General features: G+C 32.7%; 1 protein-coding gene across 17 annotated transcripts in view; it reads right to left on the minus strand.

Annotated features, from left to right (window-relative positions):
- Positions 1–24446, minus strand: part of Gphn (gephyrin) — a 602369-nt gene that overhangs the window by 430361 nt on the left and 147562 nt on the right. For all 17 annotated transcript variants that reach the window (XM_058584564.1, XM_058584567.1, XM_058584570.1 and 14 more), the window contains exon 2: positions 12044–12122. In XM_058584564.1, coding sequence (XP_058440547.1) covers positions 12044–12122 — 79 coding nt within the window. The remainder of the gene's footprint in view (positions 1–12043; positions 12123–24446) is intronic.

A 24446-nucleotide genomic window follows, 5' to 3' on the forward strand; every position in this document is an offset into this window, starting at 1 on the left:
TCTAGGCCATCCATCTTGTTCCACTGGTCTGTATCTGTTTTTATGACAATACCACAATGTTTTGATTACAACAGCTTTATAGTATGTACTGAAGTCAGGTAGTATAATGCCTTTTGCTTTTTCTTTTTGCTCAAGATGCCTTTGGCTACTAAGGGTTTTGTGGTGGTTCCCTATAAATTTTAGAATTGAAGAATGTGTACGACTATATTTAACAATACTGATTCTTCCAATCCATGTACATGGAATATCTTTCCACTTTTTGGCATCCTCTCCATTTTTTCTATCAATGTTTCATAGTTTTCATTGTAAAGTATATTCCATCCCATTGGTTAAATTTATTCCTAGGGTTTTTTGTTTTGTTTTGTAGCTATTGAAAGTGGATTTGCTTTCTTGATTTCTATTTCAGATAATTCATTGTTAGCATATAGCAAACCTACTAATGTTTGTATGTTGGTTTGGTATCCTGCAACTTTGCTGAATTCATTTATTATTTCTAATAGTTTATTGGTGGGTAAACTCTTTGGTTTGTGTCTGTGTATAATTATATCATCTGCAAACAATGATAATTTGATTCTTAGTTCCAATTTGGATGCCCTTTATTTATTTCTGTTGCCTGATTGCTCTGGCTAGTACTTCCAGCAATATACCAAATAAAAGTAGTGACAGTACACATCCCTTGTCTTGTCCCCAATCTTAGAGAGAAACCTTTCAGTTTTCCCCCATTCAGTATATGTTGGTTTATTTTTATAAATGGCCTTTATTATGTTGAGATATGTTCAGTGAATGTGCAATTTGTTCAGTGTTTTTATCAAGTAAAAATGTTGGATTATAGCAAATACCTTTTCTGCATCTACTGAGACGATCTTAAGGATTTTGTTCTTTACTTTTTTGATCTGGTGTCTACTGTATTTACAGATTTGTATATAGTAAACCATCCTTGCAACCCTGGCATGGATCTTACTTGAACATAATGAATAATCTTTTTAATGCAATGCTGGATTCAGGTTGCTAGAGTTTTATGAATTTTGGAACTATGTTCATCAAGGGTACGATATGTAGTTTGTTATGTCCTTATTTGGTTTGGCTATTAGGGTATTGTTGGCCTTGTAGAATATGTTTGGAAATTTTTCATCATTTAAAAAAAAATAACTTAAGGAAATCTGATATCAGTTCTTTAAATGTTTGGTAGAATTCATCAGTGAAACTATCTTTTCATGAACTTTTCTTTGATAAAAGGCTTTTTGTTACTTTTAGTTATTGGTCTGCTCATGACTCAGTCTTCATAAGATGTGTCTAGAAATTTATTCATGTCCTCTAGGTTATCAATTCGTTGGCATATAATTTTTTATAACAATATCCAATCTTTTCGATTTCTGTAGTATATTTATACTATTTCTCCTTTTGTCTCTCATTTTTTATTTAGTCTTCTCTCTCAGTCTAGCTTATGATTTCTCTATTTTTTTAAATTTCATTCATCATTTTTTTGTTAATATCCATTTCATTTATTTCTGCTCTGGTCTTTATTATGTCTTTCCTAATATTAATGTTGGGTTTGATTTGTTTTTGTTTCCCTAGTTCTGCGACTTTTAGCAATGGACTGTTATTATGAGATCTTTCCAATTCTGATATGGGATTGATTGCTATAAATTTTCCTCTTTTTGTCATATCTCATGTTTTGGGCATGATGAATTGTCAAGAAGTATTTTTAATTTCATTCCTGACTTCTTCCTTAGCCCACTCACTAGTTGTTCAAAACTAAGTTTTTTTTTAATTTCCATGTTTTTCTATAGTTCCCAGAGTTTTTTCTTGTTATTGATTTATAGTTTCATTGCATTGTGGTCCAAAAAAATACTCAATCTGATTTCAATTTTTCAAAAATTCATCAAGTCTTATTTTGTGGCATATTATACAGTATATCCTGAAGAATGTTCCATATGTTGATGAAGAAAAAAATATGTGTTATCGAGAAGTTGAAAGGAATGTTCTGCGGATGTCTGGTAGGTTCATTTGGTCTTTGCTGATTTTCTGTCTGGATGATCTACCCATTATTGAAAGTAGGTGGTAAAGTCCACAACTATTACTATATTGGAGTCAATCTTTCTCATTAGGTTTATTAATATTTGTTTCATTTCTTTGGGTACTACAATATTGGTTGCACATGTATTTAGAATTGTTATTTCCATCTGATAAACTGACCCCTTCATTATTTCTAATGATCTTCCTTTTTTCTTTTTATTGCTTTTGATTTAAAGTTTGTTATATCTGATATAGGTATGCTATTCATGATTAATTTTGGATTCCACTTGCACAGAATATCTTACTCCATTTCTTCACTTCGGGTCTATGTGTGACTTCAGAATTGAAATGAGTCTCTAGTAAGCAACACTCTGTCTTTTTTAAGTGGAGAATTTAATTCATTTACGTTTAAGATAGTTATTGATAGGTAGGTTCTTACTACAGCCACTTAATAAAAATTCTTCTATTTTTTGGGGGGTGGGAGTGGGGGAATTCCTTACTTCTTAATTTTTTTCAGATCTTCTGTGTTAAATAATTTACTCTAGTACTATATTCTGATTCCTATTGCTTTTGGTTTGTCTAGTATTTTTCCTTTGTGGTTACCATGAAGCTTACAATAAACATCATTTTATTATAACATGCTATTTTTGAAATTATAGCAACTTAATATGATCATGAAGAATAGAAACAAAAGAACAAGAGAAAATATACCAATAAGAAAACAATATTTGCACTCCCTGTCTTCTCGCACTGTTTAATTTCTTATATCCTATTTGACATCTTTCTATATTACCTCTCTCCCAATATACTAATATAATAATTACTATTTTTATTATTGTATTTTAGACTCCATGCTAAAGATATGAATAATTAATCACAATGCTTATATAAACAGATCCTTTTTAAGTTGTGTAATTACTCTTACCAGTGACTTTTATAGCTTTTTTTTTTGGGGGGGGGTATCTTTATCTCTTCTTCATTTCGAAAGGATAGCTTTGCTGACTAAAGTATTCTTGGTTGACAGCTTCCCAATTCTATCCTTCCAAACCTCCCCTTGCCTGCAATATCATGAAAATCTCATGCCACTCTATTCTGGTCTATAATGTTTCTTTTGAGAAGTTTCCTGTCTAGTGAATTGGGACACCCGTCTGTATTATTTCTTTTTCCTTGAAGCACTGAGAATCTTCTCTTTCACCTCTGAGAGCTTGATTCCAAGTTGGGGTAGATTCAATTGAGTGAAATCTGACTATTGACTTCTGAATTCCCTCTACCTGGATATTTGTAGCCTTCCCTATATTATTTGTTATTATTCTCTATATTATTTCTTTCCTTTTATTAATGTTGGGTTTCATTTGTTCTTATTTTTCTAGTTCTGTGAGATGCAACAGTAGAGTATTTATATGAGACCTCTTACTTTTTGAGGTGAGATTCTTATAAACTTTCTTCTTAGACCTCTATTTTTTGAAATAATAACAGAAAACTTATTATTTGTTTGGATGCACTCTTTACCTGTTTGACATTCAAATCCTTCTTGAACTGCAAACCAAATATTTGCTCTTATACTACTAAACAAAAGTTCACATAAGCTTTCTTCATTAATTTTCTTTTCCAACTGTATAATTTCAAATAGCGTATCAAGTTCACTAACTTTGTCTTCTGTTTCATCTATCCTGCTATTGATGCCTTCTATCAAGTTTTAGTTTCACTGAGTATATTTTTCAGCTCAAGATTTTGTTTGCTTTTTAAAAACTGTTTCCATCTCCTTGATAAGATTCTTTATTAGAGTATTGCAATGTTTCTGGTTTTTTTTGTTGTTGTTGTTTCAGACTCATTGAGTTTCCTTAAAAAGAGTTGTTTTAAAATCTCCACGTGTTCTCCCAACTGAATATTATCTGGTCAGCTTCTGGAAATTATTCTGAGTATTAGGTGAGGTAATGGTTTCTTGAAAGCTCTTAAAACTTGCTGAGAAGAGATGTCATCCAGGCATTGAAGTATTGGGTATTTATTCCAGTCTTGATAATCTGGCTTTGTTTGTGCTTATCATTCCAAAAATTCTAAACAAGATTCTTATGATCTCTGGAACTGTAGTAACTTCTTCCACTATTCAGCACTGGATGGTGTCCAGGTCCAGATTTGCCTGTTTTTGGTGTGTTGTTACTGTTCTAGCACTAGAGGGCAATCCAGGTCCAGGTTTGTACAAATATATGTTGATGTGCTATTCAAAAAGAAACAGAAGAGTACCTATAAAACATAGTCTATCCCTACAAGCCTCTCCCTGGGGTTGCAGTTGGTCCTGTCCACAGTTACCACTTTGTATCATGCACTACAGGATTATGCCTATGGATGTACCCGCCAAAGGCTCCTATGTCATACCTGTAACCAACAATGCTGTCAAGCTGCCTCACACCCTGAGCCCACAGCCTGCCAAGACCAATACAGCACTGTTAAAGGACCCACATTGGTATGAACTACCAATTGCTAAGATAGACTCATGGCCCAAGAACACTGCAACCAACTCAATTGGGACTACATGTCTTAGAACTTCTGGCACTACAGCTATTCCAGAGGTCTGTATTCAGGCAGTTCTGGGAAGGGTGCTGTTAGAATCTATTCAATGTTAGGTTTCACGAGCCTAGTTCTATTTTCCAGGGAAAAGTCTTGCAGGTATTACCTTGACCAACCTCCAACGAATAGGTTAAAGTAGTCTCTTGGCCATGCAAGCTAATGCTTAGCTGGGTTACACCTGAATTTCATAGTCACAGGGGCCCACACAGTCTCACAGGAAGGATAAGTGTGCTCCAGGCCCAATTCAAGGCTATAAATAATGCAGGCCAAAACTCCAGTCTTTCCCAACACAGCTCACATCACCACCTGATGCCAGGTCTTATCTAAAGGCATGATTTGTCTGTTAGTCCTGGCCTGTGAACCAGGCCTTCAGTTTCTAGACAATTCTAAGTATTAACCACAACAGGCCTTACACTGGGCTTCAAGACATCTGTGCTAGTTAGTTTTCATACACTATTCCCCAGCAGCTATAGGAGTCTTGTTCCCCACTCTGCCTTATATATTTGGAGGAGAGGAGATTGTTGCAGTCAATTGCCTGGCCTTACATGGTTCAAACAGGTCAACCCATAGGTATTAGGCTGGGGGCAGAGGTCATAGAGCTTTGCTAAGCATTGGGTATCATTATGGCAGGTCTAGTACTATGATTCAAAAATAAGGTCTGGATTTAATTCTTTCTCCTTCAGCAAGCAGGAGACATCTGTCTCCACCCTGAGCTGCTTATGGTTGGAGGAGAGGTCACACAAACAATTCTCTCCTTGCTTTCTTCATTTTGTTATACTAAAAGCAGGCACGATTGTTTCTCATCTGATGCAAGGATCTTTGTCAACCATCTTGCTCTCCCACCTTATTTCATTTAAATATTTAAAGATTGAATTGTCTATCTATATGACTCAGCAGAAATATTAGATATTATCCATCTTCAATCATATTTCCTTAATCATAGGAACTATGTTTTATATTAAAATCTACTTTTAATATAAATTTTAAAGTGAATAATCCATTTAAAATTAAAAATATACTCTCAGGAGTAGGGGAAAATGAACGAGTTTTCTAAAAGTACTATTATGTCTTTTGGTTTGTTGTGCTAACATAGTATAACACCACCATAGCACCAACCAAGATTAAACTGTATTGTACCTATATGCCTTATAAACCAAAATATATAATTCATCAAATTAAAAAGAAAACAATTAAAAATAATAAAATTTTATACTTAGAAGACAACTTTGATAGCTCTTTTAGATTTAGCAGAAATACTGGAAGTATGGGAAAGTAAAAAACATCAATAGTGTTTAAAATGATGCCCTTGAAAAAATAAATTTCTACACCAAATGAAATTTATCTACAGGAAAACAAAGGATAACAATTCAAAAACACTTCTGTTTTGTTTAATAGATAATAAAGGCCTCAAATATACTCTAAAAATAAAATGTTATAAATAGTTCATTAAAAAAACATTAACTAAATTCATCTACATGAGAATGTAATGCCCTATGGAAAATAACCCCTTTAAAAACCACTGTTTATCCTCTCCTGACTGTCATTTTTAAGAAATTCAATTCACCATAGCAACCTGCCTTAACACCAGCAGATAAGTACAAGCTATATTTAGTGATGATTGCTTTTCAGACAGAAATCCTGCCTTTCCTTCATATTTAATGCCATGATCCAAGGGACTAAAATATCATTTAATCAGACTGTTGTATGATGACAAGTATACTCAGGGGGATAAGGCTGTGTTTCACAACGACCAAAAGAATAAAGATTCCATTGAGTGGTAAAATGTGTAATGTACACAAAGGAAAATAAAATATCCATAAATATAACTATATAATTTTGCCTTTTTTCTTTAAATTGTTATTCTTTAATCACTAATATCTGACATAATATATTTCAATTAGCAGGTTGCTACTGTTGTTTTTTAATCAGTGCACTGCACTTCCAAGCTGGTATCAATCAATTAAAGAAATTTTCTTTCCAGAAAAGTAAGGGAGCTGGTGATCTTATGAAAATCAAAGGGAAATCAGTAGAATAGAGATTTGGAACCATGGGGAGGAAAGGAGGGAAGGAAAAGCGAAATACTAGGGAATAATATCGGCCAAACTATATTGTTATATAGTGTACATGCAGGAATATGTACCAAATCCCACCATTACATACACATATAATGAGCCATTAAAAAATATGGGGCAAAAAGAGTTTTTTCCAAAAAGCAATCTTTATAGGTGAGTTATAATAACAAAAACACCACTATATAGAGGAGTTATAATAAGAATAGCAGCAGAGCAAAAATGGAAGAAAAACAATACAAAACTGAAAAGATGAATTTATCAAAATGCTACGGTTACAAAACTACTATGGATTTAATTGTGCTTTTAATATTCTTTGCAATAATAGTGAAGAGAATTTCTGTATTGAACTGACAGTTTATATAGTTTGCTTCAGAATATAAAACAGTATTATAACAATAAAAAAAAACCCACCTGTTTCCTCCTTTACTTTCTAAAAGAGGTGCATCAAAGTCATTATTAAAGACAAGATAAAAAGAAGTAAAGTTCAATTAAAAATACCAAGAACAGGGCTGGGGTTGTGGCTCAGTGGTAGAGCACTCACCTAGAACAGGTGAGGCACTGGGTTCAATCCTCAGCACCACATACAGATAAATAAATAAAGGTACTGTGTCCAAAATATTTTTTAAAATACCAAGAACACATACTGGATTGTTGGGTCATAATTCTTTAATGTACTTTTTTTAGTTTAGATGAATACAATACCTTTATTTAATTTATTTTTTTTGTGATGCTGAAAATCAAACCCAGTGCCTCACATATGCTAGGCAAGCACTTTACCACTGAGCCACAATCTCAGCCGGGGTCATAATCTTATACCCATTAGAATAGCTATTATCAAAAATAAATTATAGCAGTGTCAGTGAGAATGTAAAAAAAGAAAGTGGAACCCTAATATATTAATTGTGGAAATGTAAAAAATGTAAAAAGAATGTGCAGTTGCTATAAAAAATAATTATGATGGTTCTTCAAAAAATTAAAATTACAAAAGATGATTCAGCAAGCAATTCCACTTCTGGATATATATACAAATGACCTATTTGTACATTTATGTTCATAGGAACATTACTCCCAATAGCCAAAAGGTAAAAGCTATATAAGTGTTCACTGATGGATGAATGGATAAACAAAATGTGGCGTATACATACAATGGAAAAATTTCCCTATTTGACTCAAAGGAAAATTACTAATATGCTTCATTCTGGATTATACTTCCAGTATTCTGAGATGGCCAATTCTTCCATGCATTAAACAACTTTTTCTCTGTCAAACACAACACATATCTAAAATGGTCACACCTAAGATAGTCCTTAATTTTAAAAAATCTTAAACACATCCACATACATGACATAAAATCAGCTATAAGACCCACCCAAAACAGTTGTATGGGCATCATATATAGTCCCAACAAATTTTTATAGTTCTTTTCTCTTGTATGTTTTCTTTTATCTAAGTTCAAATAACTATTCTAACAAAAATAAACAACAAGGAATCTAAAACACAAATATGATAACATGCTTTGAGTCTTATCTACAGCATATATTCAAAGGGATTTAAAAGTATTGAGAATTTAAAAATCATCTCCATAGAAAACACAACTGAATATAATTTAAAACAAATAATATAAGTTAAATATTTTACAGTATGTATTTAATAAATAGTAGTCATCTCTCCAGAAGAAATGTTAGAAATTATTTTTATAACTTAAATAGTGTACATTTCTATACTTAAAGAGAAGAAATAATAATATCATGGTAATAATGACTTCTTGTTTGGATGAAAATTGTGTAAACTTACATGTTTTTAATATGTGATGACATCAAGATAAACTTGACAACACATTTCAATATCCTATTGAGAAACCACAACAGTAAGAAGAATGTGTATAACATAACACAAACTAATAAATTATACATATAGCAAGGGAAATCAACTTTAAAATATTCATAACCATAAACAGAAGATAAGCTATAAAAATAGTCATTTATTTTGAAATGTAGCATGCATGCAAATTATTAATTCAAATAAAACCTTAGGCAGTATAAGTTTTCAAAACAGTCTCTGATTATCCTCTGTATGTCTCTGGTGGTATTTCTTTTTCATTATGAATTTTAATAATTCAAGTTTTTTCACCTAATTCTTTTGGCTAGTTTGGGTAAGGGTTTATCAATTTCATTTATTTTTTTTTTCAAAGAACCAAATTGTTGTTTTCAAACAACCAGCAATTTCTTGAATTGATTTTCTCAATCATTGATTTTGACTGTTAATCAGCTAAAAGTGAATGTCAATTTTCTCTTCTTTGTCTTAGACTTAACAGTTATAGGATTGTAATCTAAGCATCCACATGGTCTTACACTTTAACCCTTACAGGCTTGTGAAAGAAGCATGTATTCTCAGAAACTGAAAAAACTCATCAGATACCCACTTCTCCTCAACCTTGCCAAAAGCCACATTCAGCTCCCATAATTACAACAGATCCAAAGTTACTTGCAAAACCAGGAAGTCTTGCTTAGAAATTTACAACTTACTAAATATCTCTCCTCCCATGTTTATCATGTTTGCCCAATAGCTCACTCAGTTCATTCACGTCTAGTAATTTGTTCTATTACAGTGGAAGCAAAATTTGGGGATAGGTATTACAGGTTAGAAAAAATACAGAGTACCTATCATTATGCCATTAGCTTGATACAGATTTATAGTATGAAATAATTTAAATTTTGCCCTTTTGATCTGCCCTCAGGTAGTAAGGACCACATCTAGCTCAGACTACTTTTGGTGAAAACATCATTTATTTGTTTATGTATGTGTGGATACACACATATGTATATGAATAAATAAACACATATGTACATATATACACACATACACATATATACAAATAAATGATTCAATTTTATTTCTATACTTTGTTCATAGAAATTCTGTAGCTGATGACTTGTCTGATTAAGATACTGAACATACTGCTATGAGTATTAATATTATCCAAGTCTGAGTTTTTTTCAGTCCCACTATTTCCTCCACTGTTATTCTCTTGTGGAGTCTCCTGGAGACAACATATTGTCATGTCTTATCTTCAAATCTAATCTGCCAGTCTATTCCTTTTGACACAAGTGTAGGACATTTACATTCAATGTTACTATTGAGAAATGATTTTTTATTCCATCATTTTCATTTATTCCTAGTTTTTAATTTGTATTATTTTTTCCTTTGATTGACTATTCTTCTAGTTTAGTTCCTCCTTCTGCTGTTTTTCACTTTTATTTTTCATTTCTTCTTCATGGAATAGTTTACTGAGTATGTTTTATAATGTAGGCTTTCTCATTATGAATTCCTTTAAGTTTTTTTCTTTTTTATCATGGCTGGTTCTTATTTAATCTTTATTTTTACTGGGAATAGCATTCTCAGTTGACATCCATTTTCTTTAGAGCTTGGTATTATTCCAAATCCTCCTAACATTTAGGGTTGGGTTCCTAAAATCTGCTGAGATCTGGATTGGTTTAGCTCTAAATATGACTGGCTATTTTTCTCTAGCAGCCTTTAAGATTGTATCCTTATTCTGTATGTTAGGCACTTTCATAATAATATGCCTAACATAATGGTGGGGGTCTGTTGTAATTTTGTGTATTTGGTTCCTGTAAGCCTCCTGCTTACTTTTCCACTTCATTCTTAAGATTTGGGAATTTTTCTGAAAATATTTCACTGAAAAGATTGTGCCATGCATTCTTTTGGTTTGTATCTCTGAGCCTTCATCTCTCCCAATAAATCTTAAATTTGGTCTTTTCATGTTATCCAGTATTTTCAGAATTTCTGCTCATGGTATCTTAACATATTTTCTCCATGATCAACTTTATTTTCAACATCACTTATTTTGTCATCCTTGCATAAAGCTCTATCTTCCGGGTTGTATAGTCTGCTGGTGATACTTTCCATTGAATTTTTAATTTGGTTTATTGATTTCTTCATTTCGAGCATTTCTGCTTCATTCTTTTTCAGAATCTTTATCTCTTCATCGAAGTGATCTTTCCCTTCCTGTATTTTCTCTTTGATTTCACTCCTTACATCATCCTTTACCTCATATATCAATTTAACTCTGAACTTTCAAACCTTCTCTGATATTTCTTCCACTGTAGTGTTGATGGATTCTGTTACTGAAGTATTTTGGTTTGTTTGGGGTTGTTTGTTTCATTGCTATTTCACATTGTTTGCATGTCTGCCCATTATCAGTATCAGTCTGAGTTGTAAGAGTTTCAACCAAATAACCTTATAGTGTCTCTGAAGGTATCTAGTACTTCATGGTTTGGGAGGAAAAAATAATAATGACAACCAATTTAAACAATATACAGCATTAAACCAAATAGTTCCTAGTATGACATCTACAATAATAATTGTCACAATAAACAGAAATGATGTGATCAGTTATTGCCCATAGTAAAAACAGTAAGTTTGCAAAAGGTATTACAATTTCAAAGAGTGAACAGGAAGAGAACAGATAGATATAAGATGGTTATAAGGGAGGAGGAGAGAAAATAATTAAAAAATGAAAGGAGAAGTGGAAGACAGAAGAAAAGAATTTGGCTGTTAGCAAAAGAAAAGAGAACTAGAATCAAGATAAACAAACAAGTAAAAACAACATGAAACAAAACCAAAATGTATACTAATCAAAAATCCTAGTCATGAAAAATAACTTACTTCAAAAAAATGCTAGAAATGAGGAAAGTTAGACAAATATGAATGTGTATAAATGTCCATGGAACAATTCAGGAGAGTCAAGAAAATAAATAAATAAATAGATAAATAAGTAGGTAAGTAAATAAATAAATAAATAAATAAGGCTCTTGATGAAAAATTAAGGAATTCCTTCCACTGTGGTGTTCAAAAATAGTCAATGCTAACACATGCTGGTTGTTTGTTCCAAGTTCTAAAATTCTGATGCCATGTAGAGTTTCACAATACAGAAAATTAAAACTAGATCCAATATGTTTGAGTATATATGGTTATTATATATAAATCTTATTCGTGTTTCTAGCTGTGAATACAAATAAATATTTAAAATATATTCAATGAAGCTTTAAATTGATATGAACCAATTTGATCTCACTTTTCCAAGCAAATCATTTTTCCTGTCCACTATTTACTACCACATTAGAAAGATAACATCAGCCATAAAATCTGCTTCTTGAAAGTTAAGTTTATGATGACACAATTCCATCTTCTGAAATCTCTTCTATTCCTAAAAAGAATCTATTCCATCCAGTTTTACTACATGTAAAACAAATTATTCAAAAGAAGAAACTACTGAGCCATAAAATATTTCTCAGTTATAATTCTTTTAAAAAGTTAACACCAATAATAAAGTTTTAAATTATACTTAGTATTAAAAAGCAAATACTCACAAAGAAGGATCTTGTACAAGATCTTTGAGATTTATCCCACTGCGGTCTTCTGCAAGATTCCTGAAGCAACTATCACTCACTACATAGAAAAGAGAAGAAAAAAGAAGATTAATATTTTATTACATTTCATTTAAGCTACTACTGACAAAAAAAATAATTTTAAAATGAAAATTGGCCTTTAAATTTTTTTCCAAACTTCAAAATATTCACTATATTTCAGGACAGGGAGATCAAGGAGCAAATGTTAATATTAAGTAAATAAGTCAACATTTCAATAACTACTAATTTAAGTACACAGACCATATATAAATATAAGATGTAAAATAATGCACATGTTTGTTTAAAACCCCCATAAAACCTCACTGATGTGTGTGGACTGGTATGACAGACAGAATCTACTAGAGCCAAAAAACGCAAAAGTTTTGGAAGCTGATTAGCAATTCTAAATATCTAATTTAAGATTCTTAAAAACTAACATTCATAAAAACTAACATTCTACTATTCCATTATAAACAACAATTATTATATACAATAAAAATTACAAATATGACAAAGAGAAAAGTCTGACCAATAATCAAGAGACAAAGAATAACTCCAAGGAGATCCACAAATCAGTCAGAAAACTTTAAGAAAATTATTTAACATAAGTTACAGAAAAGAGCAAAAAAAAACTGTTCACACTAAGTGAAAACAGAACTTCAAAAAAGAGTTAAAGTCAATGAAAAAACTAGTAATTTTAGAAATAAAAAATAGAACATGAAATTAAGAATTTGGCAGGCAAGTTTCATAGATATTTCAACACAACAAAAGACAGGATTAGTGAACTTGAAGATAAATGAGCTGAAAATATGCAAACTGACAGAGCAAAAGAAAATGGGAAACAACAGAGCACGAAAGATGTAGGAATCAAACAATCAAATGTATTAACAGTCATAACAAAGTGAAAGGAAAGAATGAAAGGAGAACCATCAGAAATAATTAAAAATTACTGTAAATATACCAAAATTGATTCAATATATTAAGTAGCCTTAGGAAGTATAGCTAATACCACATTAAGAAAAGTCAAAGAAAGGGTTGGGAATGTAGCTAGGTGGGATAGCACTTGCCTAGCATATAGGGGTCCTGGGTTTCATTCACAGAACCTTAACATAACAATAAAAACAGCAGTACCAGCATCAACAACAACAAAATAAAATAGAAAAAGTAAGAGAAAACCACAACTAGAAATTAAAAATGATAAAAATTAGCCAGGCATGGTGGAGCGTATCTATCATCTCAGGAGGCTGAGACAGAAAGATCGAGAGTTCAAGGCCAGCCTCAGGAAATTATCCAGGCTGTAAACAACTTAGCAAGACCCAGTCTTTAAACAAAATACAAGAAGAGGCTGGAGATGTGCTCAGTGGTTAAGTGCCCCTGGGTTTAATCCCCAGTAACAACAAACAAAACCTAAACTAAGTATTCAAACTGTGGAATCCAGAAAACAAGGTAAATTATGTTCAAAATGCTGGAGAAAAACTACATATCTAAAAGTTCATAGGTTGCTAAAATATCCATCAAAAACAGAGGTTAGAGGGGAAGGGAGGGGGCATGGGGTTATTAATAATAGTGAATGTGATGTTCATTATTATCCACAGTACAGGTATGAAGACACAAATTGGTGTTAATATACTTTGTATATAACTAGGGATATGAAAAATTGTGCTCTATATGTGTAATAAGAATTGTAATGCATTCTGCTGTCATATATAAATAAAAAATAAAAAACAGAGGCAAACAAAAACTAATATACACATGCAAAACATTTTCTCATTATTAGCATAAAAATAGTGATTATTTGCAATTACAACTTAATGGTTGCAACTGAAATATACATAAGAAAAAAGAAGAACACTTTTAGTGTTCCATTCAAAGACATAATAATACATTTTTAATTTATATTTTATATAACTTTTATTGGACCCTTAAAATTACAAGTTTTAAGTTCTCAAATCTAGATATGCCATTGATATAAATGATTTATACATATAAACAATTTTTCATTAAAAATTGGAAAGTGGAAAAGTTAGGATTCATTCCTTACTAATTGTAATAAAATATTCTTTTCATTGTGTTTGTAATCAGAAGAGTAATTTAGGTTAATATATAATTTTCAAACTATGTTTACTAGACACTGAGCCCAAATTGTTGATTTGTTACAAATTTTCTGATTTTCCAAATTTGAACAGAAATCTCTTTACTATTTCCACAGCAGCGACATAAATGAATGAATGAATGAATGAATGTTGCGTGCTATAAGACTATAAGAAAAGTTGTTTTCCAGCTGAGTTTAACTAAAATTGAAGGTATATTATACCATAAATTTGTTTTCATAATGTTGCTTGTCCATCTTGCCAAGGAGAACAGCTTAGTTATAAACTTCAGAGCTTGGGAGTTTGAGTTTGGGAGACTTAATTAAAATGGAATAAACTTTTGGTCTTTTTTTTTTTTTTTAAGAGAGAGAGAGAGAGAGAATTTTTTAATGTTTATTTTTTAGATTTTGGTGGATACAACATCTTTATTTTATTTTTATGTGGTGCTGAGGATCGAATCCAGCGCCCCGCGCATGCCAGGCGATCGCGCTGCCACTTGAGCCACATCCCCAGCCCAATCTTTGGTCTTTTAATGACTTTCTAATCAGCTATATGTAAAACAACTTCTGCTAAGGAAGGCATTTTTCTAAATACAAGTCGCATCCAAATTTTCAGTCAGAATCAGAACAAGAAATCTAAAAAAAAATTCTGAAACTTTGGTTTCCTACTAAATAAATTTATCATTTCTAGTTAAGATTTGTCATCAATGCAAAGGATTTTGATTTTGAAACATAATTTTAAAAAAAACACTACACTTTAAGAAGCTAGTGACTGTGTTTTCATGTCTAAACCACATCAAAATCAATCATTTTTTGGTCATTAAATTTTTCTGTTTTTCTTTCTTCAGTATATGACACCTACTAGAATTACTAAGAACTTAGCTCCACTGATTAATAAAAATTATGCATTATGCCATCACATAAGTCACACAAAACAGGAGAAATGGCACTAACAGCATGTAGTAAAAATGAACAGTACTAATACAAAAATTTTAATAAACTTGTATCCCAACCTGGTTCATGTCATAATTAGATTTGACAGAAGAATGGAAAATTCCTTGAAATATTCCATAAAAAAATCCTAAGTAAAATTCTTAACTAGCTATTTTGCTGTAAATGTCCATCCTTCTGATCTATAGTCATGAGTTGATATTGATATACTAAGCAGTTCACATTAATTATGTCACTTAATTGACACAATCATACAGTGTTAATACTACATGTATCCTCATTTTACAAGGGAGAAAACTGAAGCATGGAGAGATTAAGCATTTCACTACTGATCAAACAGCTAATAACAGCAGTTATTAGGAGATCCCAAGCCCTGTAACTTGAGTCTACAATCTTAATCACTATGTCATACTGACCATAGTCCTCATATATATCTCATTATTCTGGATTGCCATGCATTTCTATAACTGTATAACATTAAAAGTTATTTAATGAAAATTTATCATTTTAATAAATGCCATTCCAAAGCATTATTCAATAAATGCAGATTTTTATAGGTCGAAAAAACAACAGGAATCTTTCAGTCAAATGATTTGGTAAGAATGCTACATGATATCTCATTGGTTCTATGGAAAAATCAATGGTATTCCTTCCCCCTTTCCAGCCAAACAGCTCTGTTGTTATTTGTTTTATATATTAGAATGCCTTAAAAGATTTTACTTTAGGAAATTTTAATAATGAAATTTGATACAAACTGAGATACACACAGACATCAAAACAACATTAAATTATACCCTCCCTATTAAATTTATTCATGTATTTATTTTTGTGCAGGGAATTGAACCCAGGAGCACTCAACCACTGGGTCACATTTCCAGTCCTTTTTAACATTTTATATAGAGACAGGGTCTCACTGAGTTACTTAGTTCCTCACTAATTTCTGAGGCTAGCTTTGAACTCGGGATCCTCCTGCCTCAGCTGTCCCCGCAGCTGGGATTACAAGCATGCACCATTGTTCCTGGATACCCTCCCTTAATTTATAAATAAAAATGATGGTTTATCTATTATCAGCAAGAATTGGCACTCAAACTTATGAAATTCTTGGACATATTTGTAAAATAGACCATTTAGGAGGGATCTAAACTAATAATTAGGATCTTTCTCTGTATATACTCATCTTTCTAGTCTAGAATCAAGGCATTAGTTAATATTCATTATGTTCTAAGCACTGCAACTATAATGTACTGTTATGTATAACCAACGGATTTTTGATTAAATCTTTACATTGCATTTATGGATTATCCCCCATCAGATTATCTCTTTCTCTTTTCAGTGAAAGGGACTGAACCCAGGAATATTGTGCATGCCCAGATTTTGTGTCCTTTACCACTAAGCTACATCCCTAGCCCCTCTTTCTTTATAGAATGCCATTAATATCCTACCTTTCTATAATCAGGAAGGATTTTTGTGTAGTAAGAGAATTACTATCTTTAAAAGTTCATGTTTAAAATACTATATGGGAGGAACTAAGCACAATATTTACAATCCTGAGTAGACAATACAGTCTCATGTTTATGACCATAAAACTAAAGCACTTACCAATTTGAAAATTTCTAAGAAGTCAGTAAAAATGAATCAATAACTTATTCTTTAGTTTCTAAATATTCAGTGAAATAAAACTCAAAAGCAAGAAATGACCCTGCAAAAGCAACTGACAATTTTTAAATACAAATTTACACTTTAGATTTCAACTAATTTATTCAAAACACTTCTGGTTCTAAGCGTTTCAGATAAGAGATGCTCAATCTATATTTCTCTTCCACATCTAAATCTAAACACTTTCAATCTAGTATAAGAAAAGTTCACTTAAGTCCTCTACTAAAGAGTATGAACTAAATATGAAGAATTATTAGTGAACAAACTGAATCGGGTACATAAATAAATGAGAGGACTTTTAATTTTTGTAAGAAGCATGAAAGTTACCATTCAACCTTAACCACAAGGAAACAGTCAACCAAACTGAAAGATCAACAACTTCTCTTAGATTCATAAGAGAAGTGAGGTCACAGCAAACTACTGCTCTCACAACTAGGGAGTCCAACAGACAGACCATTTACCACTATAGAAATCCAGGAAAAAATTCTCCACAGAAACTAATACAGCAGTAAAAGAACCTGAATTGTACTTGATGAATGCTGATATTTTGGTGTAAACAAGTCTGAAAGTCAAAAGCTCCAGGAGGAGCCAGTTGTGGATATCAGACACACAAAACCACAACCTGATGAATTTTACCTTCAGGAGCACAACCAGATTCTTATAAATAAATATCAGATAAATTGTCTTGACAATCCAGCAGTGGGAGGGGTAAAAGGAAACATTTTAAAATATGGCAGACCACACTTCTTTACAACAAGGTCTGCACACAGAAAAATATTATTCAAGGAGAGCATAATTTGCTAGGATTTTATCATGTGTTAAATAAAACGTGAGAAGGAAAATGTACACAATTATAGCCAATTCTAGCCACCCTGTCCCAACTAAACTGTTAGAAATTGAAAAATACTTGCAAATGTATAAGTCTAGAATAAAAAAGTGAGTAAAAGACAGACCAAACCACAGGACTGTAAAATATTTTCCTTCTACCCACAGTTTACCACCACATTACTAGCAGTCAATGACAGTAATTCCTTTTACAAAGCAGATCATAACTGTCTATATAAAAAAATTACAAGGCATACTAAAAGGCAAAAAGAAAAAAACACAAAACAAAATGAAAAAATAGAGCATTTTAATTAATTTAATTAGAGGATTTTAATTAACTGTAGTTATAATCTAAGGGCCCTAATGGATAAGGTAGATAGCAATGAAAGAACAGATAGGCAATGTAAGCAGAGAGATGGAAATCCTAAGAAAGAATCAAAAAGGAATGTGACAGATTTAAAAAAGAAATTGTAATAGGAAGAATGTCTTTGGTGAACCTATTAATAGACTGGACAAAGGTTAAAAAAATCTCTGAGCTCAAAGACAAATCAGAATAACCTCCAAAACTACAAAGTAGAGAAAACAAACACTTATTTAAAAAACAAAAAAAGAAAAATAGAACTTAACATTCAAGAACCAAGGGACAACTACCAAAGTTAGGAATGTATATGGAATACCAGTGGGATAGAAAAAAATACTTGAAGCAATAATAAGTTATAATTTTAAACAAACCATCAAAATGCAAATTTGAGAAACTCAGAGAATATTAAGCAGGATAAATACCAAAAATACTACACATAGTCATGTTATATTCAACATATAGAAGAGTAAGGTAAAGAAAAAATCCTCAATGAAGTCAGAGGAATAGAAAGAACTTACTTTAGAGGAAGAAAGATAAGAATTCATCCAACTTCTCAAAAACTATACAAATAAGAATAGATCAGAGTGAAATATTTAAGTGTTAAAAAAATAAAACCTAGAATTCTATAGTCTACAAAATAATTCTTTGAAAAAGAAGGGCAATGACATTTTGATATAGTAAAAAAATCAAGGTAATTTTTGCTAATATTCCTGACTTGCAATAAATGTCAAAAGAACTTGTTTTCTTATAACAGAGATTGAACCAGGGGTGCTTAATCTAAGCCATATCCTTGGGTTCCTTTTACTTTCAGTTTGAGACAGGGTCTTGTTAAATTGCTGAGGCTGGTTTTGAATTTCTGATCTTCCTCCCTTAGCCCCCAAATTGCTGGGATTATGGACATGTGCCACCACATTCAGCTAAAGTAAGAAAGAAAAAAACTATATAAACCTGGATCTATGAAAAGAAAGGAAGAACATGATTCTAAAAAGAATAAATGAAGATAAAACAAGAACTTTTCTTTAAACTTAATTAATCTAACATAATGGTTTGTTCAAAATAATTATAGATTAATGTTTTTTATCATGTATGTATGTATAGGCCACTTTTGAAAGATTATACATGAGTTAAATGAATGACAGTGATGATACAAGATGCAGAAGGTGAAAATAGGATTATTTAGTTACTAAAAGGTGTTTACACTATCCATGAAGCAATAGAGTGCTATTTGAAAGTCTACTGGGTTAAGGAGTAAATATATATTGTAGTCACTAAGACAACTACCCTCCCACACAAACATAGTAAAAGCAGAAGCATAATGTATATACTTAAATAGTAGAGAAACTCAAATTATTTAAAATGTTCAACTAAACCACAAAAAGCAGACAAAGAGTGGAAGATAAATAGAAAGAAAGAATACAGTCAAGAAATAAAAATATCCACAAGTTGTGCATGGTAACATGCACCTATATCCAAGGCAGGAAGATCACTTGATCCCTGGAGTTCAAGGCCAACTTGGGCAACACAGCAAGATAACATCTCAAAATTTAAAAGGTTAATAAATATGGTAGCTATTAATGCAACTATAACAGTAATCGCTGTTAATGCCAATGATCTAAATGCATATGTTTTAAAAAAACAGCTTTTCAGACTGAAACTAAAAACAACTTACCTATATGTTATCTGCAGGAGACTCCTTAAAACTATAAACACACATAGATTTAAAGTGAATTGATTGAGATATGATAACACTAATCATAAGAAAACAGGAATGACTATATTAATTTAAGGCAAAGCAAATTTAAAACCAGGGATAGAGGATAGGGATAGAGAGGAGCACTACAATATGCTAAAGGGATCTATTTTCCAAAATATACCAATCTCTACCATGTATGCAGTAAACAAGGTTAATATATATGAGGCAAAAACTAATAGAATTTTGAGGAAAAATAGATGAACACATTACTATACTCACAGATTTCAACACTCCTCTATCAGAAATAAAAATAATTCAGCAGGTAGAAAATCATCAAGAGAAGTATTCTATGTCACTCCGTGATCCAGATCTCACCTTTGAGAATACTGCATCTCAGAGAGTGTTAGAGGACCCCTATACAGCTGCTTCCCACAGAAATCACCAATGCTGTGACCCCACACAGAGCTCTGAGCCTCAGGGTTCCAGCAGGACTCCAGACTCCTGACTTCAGACATTGAAAGCCTGAAATTCTAGCCAGCTAGGGTTCGCAAGCGCATTCACAGAATCACCTATCAGCACCTCTGCAGAACTCCCAGACTTCGCTCTGCTCCGATGCAGGGCACTCAGCTGCTACCTACCCATAGCACAATGTCATTGCCTGGCTCCCCCCACTCAACCCAACACACTGGCACTGGAAGCAGGATGCCTCCATCTTGGCCCACCCCCATCGCCATATTATGTGGGGGGAGCTCCCAGATTGGATCTCCAGCTGGCCAGGTACCAGGTTTCCAACTCCTCTCTCTCCCCTGTGGTGTAACCCAATACACTAACTGCCCAACTCAAAACAACTCTCAGTTGGACAGGTGAACAATGTGACCAGGGCTCTGCCCATGGTAGCCACGGTATGAGACTTCCCTCAATTGGGAACTACTAAGGGAGAGGGAGACGGGGCTAAGGTTTGGAGGCTAACAGAGACACCAGGATCTCGGAAATCCCCAGGCAAGACAGGGAGATAGTACCAGGGCTTAAGTCATACGAGTGGTCCTAAAAAGAGACCCGTGAGGTGCAGTCTCCCTGCAGGGACTGGCAGGTGCTGCTCCCCGCTTCCAGGAGCCCTGCACTAGGACCAGCCTTCCCACACTGGTTAACTCCACCATCCTGAGGGCAGAGACACCAGCTTACAACAGACAACCCCACCTACTAGGTGAGAAGAGAAGTAGGGAAGATACAGATCTCAACATTTAGCAACAATCCTGGTTTCTTCCTTCAAGTATTTTTTTTCTTCCACCCCTCTATCCTGCAGCCCTCACATCCCCAACATATGTAAATCAAGAACATTGCATGAAATAGGATTTTGAGGACCAAGTCATCTGAATAATATAACATGGAAGGTTATATATGCCCTTCCTTTTTTCCTCATTAATTGTTCTTTCTCCCCTCCATCCCATATTTTTCTAAATACATATGTGTGCTTATTTTATGTACTCTTCTGTCTTCCCACATACTTGTCTATCCTAAATTACATCCTGTCTATTCTCTTGCTACTAACCCTCTTCATTAGATTTCTCTTTCACACTTCCTAAGATATATATATAACACACACACACACACACACACATTCATATATGACTTATTTCCTTACTTCCTACCTCCTCAGAATATTGTCCTACTCCCCACCCCCAATTCATTGTCCACGGTCAGAAAATGTAAACCCTATTAAAAAAACTACAGATTATATTATAGATAATAATTGAATCCAACATTCCTGTACATTGAGACTAAACTGTAAACATCTTAATAATAACAAATGGTTCATGGGTGGTATACTGTTGATATTGGGATATCTTAACATTGTCCTCCCCCATAAAGGAGAAGTCTTAGAACCCTACAATAGCACTACAAAGCTATAGAGTAAAAACAATAAACCCCAGACCCACAGAGCTGGAAAGGAAGACATAGAAGCAACATGAAAAGACAAGGGAAGTAAGTGCCCCAAACAAATCAAGACACCACATTATTAGAATCATTGGCAGCCACAATAGAAAAAAATGACAGAAAGATTTCAGGATATACATGATTAAAATGTTCTGTGAACTCAAGGAAGATATAAGAGAACAAATACAGGCAGTGAAAAACCACTTTGACAAAGAGCTACATAAACAAATACAGGAAGCAAAAGATCACCTCAACAGGGAGATAGAGGTTCTAAAAAACAAACAAACAAACAAACAGAAATCCTTGAAATGAAAGAAACCATAAACCAAATTAAAATCTCAAATGAAAGCATCATCAACAGAGTAGACCACTTGGAAGATAGGACATCAGACAATGAAGAAAAAATATATAATCTTGAGAAGAACGTAGACCACACAGTGATAATGGTAAGAAACCATGAGCAGAATATTCAAGAAATATGGGATGGCATAAAAAGCCCAAAATTAAGAGTTATTGGGATAGAGGAAGGCATAGAGGTCCAAACTAAAGAAATGAACAATCTATTCAATGAAATAATATCAGAAAACTTTCCAAACATGAACAATGAATTGGAAATCCAAATTCAATAAGCTTACAGAATGCCGAATGTACAAAATAGCAACAGATCCACACCAAGGAACATCATATTAAAAATGCCCAACATACAGAATGAGCAGAGAACTTTAAAAATCACAAGAAAAAAGAATCAGATTACATATATAATGGAAAACCAATTAGGATAAAGGCAGATTTTTCAACACAGACCCTAAAAGAAGATCCTGGAACAATATATATCAAGCTCTGAAAAAAAATGGATGCCCACCAAGAATCTTGTTTGTATCCAGCAAAAGTAAGCTTTACATTTGATAAAGAAAAGTTAAAAGAATTTACAGCTAGAAAACATGCACTACAAAACATCATTACAAAAATATTCGATGAAGAGAAAATAAAAAACAATAAACAATAAAAATCAACAGAGGGAGGTAGTACCCTAAAGGAAAAACTAATCAAAGAAGAAAATCAAGTCAACTCAAATAACAAAAATAAACACATATTGAGAATACAAACCATGTCTCCATAATAACCCTGAATGTTAATGGCTTAAACTCACCAATCAAAAGACATAGGCTAGCATATTGGATTTTTTAAAAAAAGACCCAACAATACTCTGCCTCCAGGAGACTCATCTGATAGGAATAAACATACACAGACTGAAGGTGAAAGGTTGGGAAAAAAATCATACCACTCACATGGACTTCAGAAGCAAGCAGGGGTTACCATCCTCATATCAAAAAAAAAAAAAAAAAGTAGATTTCAAGCCAAAATAATCAAAAGGTTATAAAGAAGGACATTACATACTGCTTAAGGAACCATACACCAACAAGACATAACAATCACAAATATATATGCCCCCCAAAATAGAGCAACTATGTTGATCAAACAAATTCTTCTCAGTTCAAGGTTCAAATTGATTACAACACAATAATCTTGGGTGACTTTAACACACCATTCTCACCACTAGATAGATCTTCCAAACAAAAGTTGAATAAAAAAAACTATAGATCTCAATAATACAATTAATAACTTTGACTTAACTGACATATATAGACTATTTCATCCTTCAACAAGAGAATACAATTTCTTCTCAGCAGCACATGGATCCTTCTCTAAAATAGAGCATATATTATACCACAAAGCAACTCTTAGCAAGTACAAAAAAAATAGAGATACTACCATACATTTTATCAGATCGTAATGGAATGAAATTGGATCAGTTTCAGCAATGACAAAATAAAAATTACTCCAACACCTTGTGAGACTAAACAATATACTACTGAATGAACAATGGGTTAGAGAAGACATCAAGTAAGAAATTTAAAAATTCTTAGAGGTAAATGAGAACATAGAAACAACATCGAAATCTCTGGGACACTATGAAAGCAGTACTAAGAGGAAAGTTCACTGCATGGAGTTCATTCCTTAAAAGAAGAAAAGGTCAACAAATAAATGACTTAACATTACATCTCAAAGCCCTAGAAAAAGAAGAAAAAAATCAACAGCAAAAGCAGTGGAAGGCAAGAAATAATTAAAATTAGAGATGAATTCAATGAAATCAAAACAAAAGAAACAATTGAAAAACTTGACAAAACAAGTTCTTTGAAAAACTAAATAAAATTCACAGACCCTTAGCTATACTAAAAAAGAAAAAGAGAGAGAAAAATCAAATTACCAGCATATGTGATGAAAAAGGCAATATCACAACAGACACTACAGAAATACAGAGGATCATTAGAAATTATTTTGAACACTTATTCTCCAATAAAATAGAAGATATTGAAGACATCGACAAATTTCTGAACTCAGACGATTTGCCCTGATTGAATCAGGATGTGATACACAATTTAAACAGATCAATATCAAGTGATGAAATAGAAGACACCATCAGAAGCCTACTAACCGAGGAAAGCCCAGAACGGGATAAATACACAGCTGAGTTCCAAAAGACCTTTAAAGAAGAAGCAATACCAATACTCTTCAATTTATTTCAGGAAACAAAAAAAGGAGCAACACTTCCAAACTCATTCTATGAGGCCAATATCATCCTGATTCCAAAACCAGGCAAAGACACATCAAAGAAAGGAAACTTCAGATGAATATCTCTAATGAACATAGATGCAAAAATCCTCAATAAAATTCTGGCAAATCAAATACAAAAAGATATCCAAAAGATAGTGCACCACAATCAAGTGCACCACATTCCAGAGATGCAAGGGTGGTTCAACATATGGAAATCAATAAATATAATTCATCACAT

Source organism: Marmota monax, unplaced genomic scaffold (genome assembly GCF_021218885.2).
Source record: "Marmota monax isolate L192 unplaced genomic scaffold, Marmota_monax_Labrador192_F-V1.1 WCK01_AAM20220418_F8-fsc00001, whole genome shotgun sequence".
Classification (NCBI taxonomy): domain Eukaryota; kingdom Metazoa; phylum Chordata; class Mammalia; order Rodentia; family Sciuridae; genus Marmota; species Marmota monax.